General features: G+C 32.8%; 1 protein-coding gene across 1 annotated transcript; it reads left to right on the top strand.

Moving 5' to 3' along the window:
• The first annotated feature begins 399 nt into the window (after positions 1-399).
• LOC133174262 (mesenchyme-specific cell surface glycoprotein-like) lies at positions 400-6,769 on the top strand. The gene is made up of 10 exons (XM_061309345.1): positions 400-595; positions 812-1,054; positions 3,589-3,781; positions 3,902-4,046; positions 4,162-4,276; positions 4,495-4,674; positions 5,072-5,140; positions 5,397-5,635; positions 5,977-6,185; positions 6,615-6,769. The coding sequence occupies exons 1-10, from the start codon at positions 400-402 to the stop codon at positions 6,724-6,726; spliced, it is 1,701 nt and encodes a 566-aa protein (XP_061165329.1). The 3' UTR covers positions 6,727-6,769.
• The last annotated feature ends 1,250 nt before the right edge of the window (positions 6,770-8,019 follow it).

The following is an 8,019-nucleotide window of genomic DNA, read 5'->3' as shown; positions in this document are numbered from 1 at the left end:
AGTGGGCAAATTAAAAAAAGGGATCAATGCAAATGATACAGTATTATCTTTTTTTTTTTTACACAATTTTGTATAAAACAGGACAAATTGTTAAAGAGCGAAAATAACAGAATTTGAAAAAGGCCCTATGTACAGTACTTGAGACCTACTTCGGCACTACACTAAACTAAATTTTTAGGTTCGTAGCTCGAATCATTGAAACTTAAAACCTTCATTGTCCATTCTTTTGAGAAAAATATATATACACAGTACTACTATACTCCAATAAAATGAATATATTGTGTGTAGTATGGACAACCAGAACCTTCAATTTTTCTGTTGTGTTTGGAAACATACTTCAATTAATATGACCGCTATAAAGTAATTTTTATACTTGTTTGTATTTGTTCAGAAATTACAATGAGATCGATTATCATCCTTTTTGTGATCGTGGTCGCATACACTGATGCCGTACTCCAACTGAAGAAACAGTCCTATATGAAATTCCCTTACCAGTTTGTAAATGGTGATCCAACCAATCCAAGATATGGGCTCTTTCAAAATGCCGCCCACAAGGCCGCTTACCACACTGTTGATAAAATTTTGTATGTTGCTTGTAAGTTTGTTTTATTGAAAATCTAGTAAAGTAAGTTTTCGTTTCGACATTTTCTATAAGGAATTATGATTTAACTGTAAAATATGCTTAGAATTTAATTATTCCTTAGTTATTAAAACATTAGTTTCTTGAAGCTAATAATATTAAAAACAGCATTGAAATGATTTTACATTACATCATGTCGTAAACCCTCTAATTTCGCTATATTTTGAACAGCTGCAAGATCATCAGAGAAATACCTCCACATCATTGATATGAACAATCCTGCCAGTCCATCCATATTGATGACGCACGTGTTCGATAACAGCGTGGATGGTATGATCTCAGCTGTGGAAGCATGCTCAGACACCATTGCAGTGGCCTTGTCGGCGGCTGATCCAGTGGCTGAGGGCCACGTCGAGTTGTTCACACCCTATAACAGGGCTGACCGTGTTTTTACCAGGACAGGCAGAATGGCGGGTAAGCAACGTGAATCTGTAAAAAAAAAAAAAAGGGACTATACGTAGTTTGACCCTAATCAAAGCATCAATACGTTATTGCATAATGATTAAAATACACATCCAAATTCAACAAGCTGAATTCTAAACTACTGTATAGGGGGAAAATAACTCGCGGTGTTAATATTCGCTATATTCACGGTGTTAATAAATCCGTGAATTCAAGAAACAGTGAATAAGTTTTAAATATTAAACCTCAATGTTTTATTTGGAAATTTGAGAATAGACTACGATAGGTATATATACGTGTACGTACAATACATGGTCATTCAGTAATTACGAATAGTACTTGTAATTTAATTATCTTAACTATCACGCTTTACTTTAATTAAAAAAAGCGCTAATAACCTGTATTTATCGTTAAAAAGCTGTTTTAATAGACACATGTTTCATCAATCAAAACACATGGGTCATGGGTTTTGATTACCCGTGCGTAACGTTACCACGTGTATTTGTTACCTGCATTAGCATTATGCGTATTAGTTTTTATGGAAATTTTGGATTAAAAAAATATACGAATAACTATCGAACTTGCTGAAGATATGGGAGGATGTTATTACGTCTACCTACATTAATACAATTATTAGCGTCCAGTGGGTTTTTTTTTTCGCTGCGATGTGTATACCTTCGGAAAGATGTGTACACATGCACTCATCGTAAAAGCATATAGGAAAGTCATTTGACGTTTATAGTAAAAAAAAAAAAAAATTAATAACCGCACTTGTTTTGATTAATCATCCATTAACTACTAAATCTAATCATTTTATATAAACCTACCTTCTTCGTGAAGTGAATACATAACGCTGATAAATGTCGTTCTTGCTATATTAGCTATGGATTACACGGATAAAGACAAGGGAGGTAACTTTTATTATACACCGATTCCGCGAATTCAACAAACCGCGATCGTGTCCGATTAGAGAAAAACGTGAAAATTACAACCCGTGAAATTAATCCCCTATACAGTACTTTAATTTTTATTCTAAAATTTACTCTACAAATTTAAAAAGTTAATGAACTTAATTTAATGATCATCACTACAATGAGATGCATGTATATAATTGGACAAAAACTAGAAATATGTCCATAGGACATGAATGCCCCGCCGAGGGTATATTAGTGATGCAACATGAAAATTTGTATAAGTGTACGAAATTTGATGAGAATATCTTGAATAGTTTCTTTAAAATTGAAATCTAAAAATTTGGATATAGATGATAAATTCTAACCAAATTATGTATAAGTGCATAAGTTTACATAAATACATCTTAAATGGTTTCTTCAAAAACTATGCAAAATGCAAATTTAAGAAAAATTTGGTTAAGGTCACAGAAGGTTCAAGGTCAAACATTTTTGATGCAGTTGAATAGTTCTCACAAATACGTATCAGCATATTAAGTTTGATAAAAATATTTTGAATGGTTTATTTAAAACTGAGCTAAACAATAATTTAAAATAAATGAAGTTAAGGTCAAAGGAAAGGTCAAGGTCAAAAAATGCTGATGCAGTTGAAAAGCTTACATCAGTATGTATTAGCATATGAAGTTTGATAAAAATATTATGAATGGTTTCTTTAAAACTGTGTTAAATACAAATTGAAAAAAGTGAGTTCAAGGTCAAAGGAAAGATCAAGGTCAAAAAATGTTGATGCAGTTGAATTGCTTTCATCAGTATGTATCAGCATATTATGATTGATAATATTATCCTGAATGGTTTCTTTAAAATGGGCTAAACACTAATTTAAGATAAGTGAGGTCAAGGTCAAAGGTTAGGTCAAAGTCAAAAAATGTTGATGCAGTTGAATTGCTTTCATCAGTATGTATCAGCATATTATGTTTGATAAAAATATCTTGAATAGTTTCTTTAAATTGAGCTAATCACTAATTTAAGAAAAGTGAGGTCAAGGTCAAAGAAAATGTCAAGGTAAAAAAATGTTGATGCAGGTGAACAGCTCTCATCAGTATGTATCAGCATATGAAGTTTGATAAATATATCTTGAATGGTTTCTTTAAAACTGAGCTAAACACTTCTCTAAGAAAAGTGAGGTCAAGGTCAAAGGAAAGGTCAAGGTCAAAATGTTGATACAGTTGAGTAGCTCTCATTAATATGTATCAACATATGAAGTTTGATTACACTATCTTGAATGGTATCTTTAAAACTGACTTAAACACTAATTTAGGAAAAGTGAGGTCAAGGTCAAAGGAAAGGTCAAGGTCAAAAAATGTTGATGCAGTTGCATAGCTCTCATCAATATCTATCAGCATATGAAGTTTGATGAAAATATCTTGGATAGTTTCTTTGAAACTGAGCTTTGAATTGAGCTAAACGCAAAGCGCGACGGAAGGACAGCCGGAAAGACGGAAGACGGACATGACAAACACTATATGCCCTGGCCATATTCATGGCGGGGCATAAAAATCTTGTTAACTAAGGCAAATATCAATTGCTTCATATAAAATCAGGAAAATTAAAAGATTTCATGCCTATTACACGCAGTTGGTGTTCATCCAAAGGATATGCAATACACCAGTGACTGTACAAGGCTAGTGGTTGTCAACGAAGGTCGTGTTTCCCTTAATCCAACTACAAATACTCTCAGCGACCCCGAGGGCTCCATCACAATAATTATCAGGAACGATCAAGGATTCCCAATTGAAGTCAATATGGATTTCACCCAGCTTAATGGCAGGTTAGTGATATCAAACACACGTCTAAATTCAGCAGCCTCTGAACATTTATTTAAACCAGATTTATATTTTTTAAAGCTTATATTCCTATTTCACTTCTGATTTCATTTCCCGCTCTTTAGAGTTGTAGATTACATTAATAATGGTGTTCGATATGTTTTCCGTGGAGATCATAGTGCTGGAATCGTAAACACTTTTTCACAGGATCTCGAGCCCGAATCGGTTACTATTAGCAATGACGACAGATTTGCTTTCGTTTCTTGTCAGGTACGATATCTGTATGTATTATTTTTTTTTTGGGGGGGGGGGTATAAAAAAAGTCCATGAAGATCTTTTAAATTATCCTTTTTTTTTTTTTGAATTTTGAAACTTTCTTTTGCAGGAAAATAATGCTGTAATGAAAATCGACTTGTTTAACCAAAGGATCATTGAACTTTATGCTTTGGGGGCCAAGAACTGGACAAGCTATATGTTTGATGGCAGCGATTTGAATGATGGTACTGTGGTGTCAAAATATTCCTTTTAAGTATTTTTTTGTGTGTGAATACTTTATTACTTCATAACTTTTTTATTGTACAAAAAATGAATCGAAAGAAGATGTCTATCAGCAAACAAATCGGCCTGTTTTTTGAGTTTTGAGCATCTACAAATACACACCTGTAAAGCTAAAACTAAAAATTGATATAACTTCAATAAAGTTTGTATGTATTTATAGCTGCAAACATGCGTAATCACAGAGTCTACTCATTTTACCAACCTGGAAAACTTGGTTTTGGTGTAATTGACGGCAAAGGTTACGTCATTTCCGCCGACACTGGAAAAATGAAAACTTACACTAGACAAGTTCAGGGTTACGATTTCCGTGATTCAGCCAGAGCACGGGTAGCTTGGAATGGTAAATTATTCTTAATTTTTTTCTAGTTGAGACATGTAATGAATTTTAATCTTAAGAAGCATGTCTCATTTAAGTTTTACCTACTGGTATATTCACGCTGTTATAATTGCTTAGTTGTACATCGTATTCTCGCTGACATGAATCCGAACAAAAATAAATTCAGCTCTTTGATCCGCTCAGGTAGGTCTATGTGAGCGGATCAAAGTATCTGACTTTAATCATATTGGAATTCCTTTTTGACTATATTTTACTATAATCTCTTGCAGTGTGAGAATCTACACAATGTTATAATTCCTTTCTCCTTGTTTTTATTGATTAATTTTAGTGTTAATGGAAATAAGAAGGGATTTTAAATAAAATTAAAAAACACTTCAATATATTTTTTATATACACATAGATGGGGAACTTGACACCGCCACACTGGATCCGACACTTCTTGCACAAATCCAAGACAACCAACAGCTGGGTGCGTGAGTACTCTCCCATGTAGGGAAACCTTCTAAATTTTACGGACATCCCCTTAAAAAGTTAATGCATTCAAAGAAATTTCATATGAAAATATAGTGTCAGAATTAAAAAAAATAATTTTTGATATTTTTACAATGGGTATATTTATTTAAAATTTAGCCGACTTTCTATCTTTTATATATCGGCAATTTATGCTGGACTTCCACAATAATGTTATTCAGGGGATTTAATTTACTTTCTATTTCTAAAAATAGGCAGAACATACATGAGTAGAGTAGATGGATACAACATCTTTAATCAGATCGGTGATGTATACCTGTTTGGTGGGCGTGGCATTTCTTTGTGGGACTCTACTACCATGGCCCACGTGTTTGACAGTGGGGACGATTTGGAGAGGAGGGCTTCTCAGTTGTATCCTAGTACATTTAATGGAGATTGTTCAAATGCTAATCAGTCTCCAACCCAGCAGGTTGACGAGAGATCAGATGATATGGTATGTTCATATTAATTTGTAAAAAAAAACTTGGGAAATACGTGTATGTTTAATATCATATCCATTTCTTTTCGATAAATTCAGAGCTTGAAGAGAGTTGTTTTTTTCCCTTTTTTAAACTAGAAAATTAATTGGAAACAATTATTATTTTTTAAAAAAAAAAAAAAAAGGTCGTCATGCAAACAAGTATGTCTTGGTGATTCTTGGTGACCCTGATTCAAAAGAATGATTGCAAACATGAATAAACTTTATCATTTTGGTGTAATGGATACCTGAAGTTAATTATTTGAACTTTATTCATATAAAAAAAAATCGTAATAAATTGGCGTAAATTTTTACAGGGTCCCGAACCCAATGCAATGGCTGTGGGTACAGTAGGAACCACCCCCGTCCTCATCGTGGGCTCCAGGGACGGCGTCCTGTATGTGTTCAACATGAGAGGCGTCAGCGCCAACTTTGAGAGTGCTCACCGTGAGGGGGACACGAACGACATCTGGGGCAATCTCTATAATAACGATGTCGCCGGTGATCAGGGGGTCTCAGATATGGGGTATGTTCACAATTTTGTCCCTTGCTGTACTGAAAGTCTTTTGTGTATGTTCAGCTAAAAAAGGAGCAATGCTGATCTCTCAAGATAATTTCTTACATTTTGCTTACTTTATTTGCGGTACAATAGCATTGTATTTTTGTATAATAGAGATTTCACGTACCGTCTCTACAACTTGAAGTTAGAGTCACATTTATTATAATTGATGCGAACCTTACTTCTCATGAAAATTACTTTCATAAAATTCTTGCTAATGCGAATTTAACTTACCTATGATCATCATCGTCATTTATTTTTATATTTATTTACACGTATTTATTTGTTTATTTATTTACTTTTAATTTATTTATTTATCTGTTAATTTATTTAATTTGTTAATCTATTTGTTTATTTATTTTAGCTTTCCAACACTATTTCTTGTTATTGTTTCAGATTTGTGAATGCTGGAAATAGCTCCTCTGGCGTTCCATTCATTTACGTCATTGGCCAATCCACGGGATCTCTATCCATATACACTATCGAGGATGTCCCCACCAATTTATAGACACTTACTCCACTGATATTATTTATATTTTATACAGTAAAATTAATGAACTTTTTGGTGTTGTTTGATTTGCATTATGTATAATATATATATATATATATATATATATATATATATATATATATATATATATATATATATATATATATATATATATATATATATATATAATAAGCTAAATAACAAAAGCTATTTTACTTCATTAAAAATCTCTCTTGAAGCTGTCAAATAATACAAACATGCAGGGTTTATTTTCTATAGGTTCTTTTTGATGTAGGCATATGTCGAATTTGGTTTACTTTGTTTTGTCAAATTATATAAAAATATCCAACATAAAAAGATGCTTTCTATCACAGAACATTGAACTTCTGTGCAAAGGAAATTTTAAAATCATTTCTTTTTTATCTAAAGCATCATGTCGTGTAAACTCAGTTCTTTCAAATCATAACCCTAAATTGGGCTAGGGCTAGGACTGAGTGCCGATTCCAGCCACTAAATACAGCAGGCACCATACATCATTTATTTCAGATCTGTCGTACATGCTGAGAAAGTTCGTATACGAGGGAATATGATCCAAAAGTTTATGGGATTTCTTTTCATTTTTCTTAATGGAAGTAATTAAAAATTGCAGTTGAAAATACGTACGTTTGTCAGACTTTCTTAATGAAAAATATTTTAAAAATTGAAGATAGTAACACTTTGGCAGTTACCATAAAAACGGATGTTTGAAAATGAGAGGGACACATTTATTTGTTCATTATCATTTCAAATCTTAATAAAACACAATGTCATATGAAATGAAAATGGCCATCGTCATAATTACGATTGCTTGAACTCTAAAAAACTAATGTGTGAATGTTTTATTGATTTTACTGGATATTCAATTCCTCTATAGTATTGATGATTTGTTGTTTATTGTGATATCCTCAGACAACGTCGAAATTCGTTCAGTGATCAAGTTTTGTGAAAATCTTCGAACACTTCGACTCAGATGCAGAGATTAATGACACATGCATAAGGAAATTACAGTAAAGCGACTGGTTTTCAAGTGGCGTAAAAGATTTAAGGAGGGTAGAACTTCCTTTGAAGATGATGAAAATGATGAAAGGTTTTGCCGCCCAGTGGGAGATTTTTCTTTATTTCCTCGTGGACCAAGAGAAAGTATTAATGGATGGACACACTGAGAGATTTATGGTTTCAGATTGCTGAAAATCTTAAAGCGGAAACAAATAAAATTATTTGGTACTAACTGCTATACAAAGACACATTATTTTGATATGTGGATAAAATGTG

This window comes from Saccostrea echinata, unplaced genomic scaffold (genome assembly GCF_033153115.1).
Source record: "Saccostrea echinata isolate AGI-Se365-2 ecotype Australia unplaced genomic scaffold, CSIRO_AGI_Sech_v1 ptg000002l, whole genome shotgun sequence".
NCBI classification, from domain to species: domain Eukaryota; kingdom Metazoa; phylum Mollusca; class Bivalvia; order Ostreida; family Ostreidae; genus Saccostrea; species Saccostrea echinata.
The sequence above is the reverse complement of the archived record's forward strand: the minus strand, read 5'-3'. Positions and strand labels throughout refer to the sequence as shown.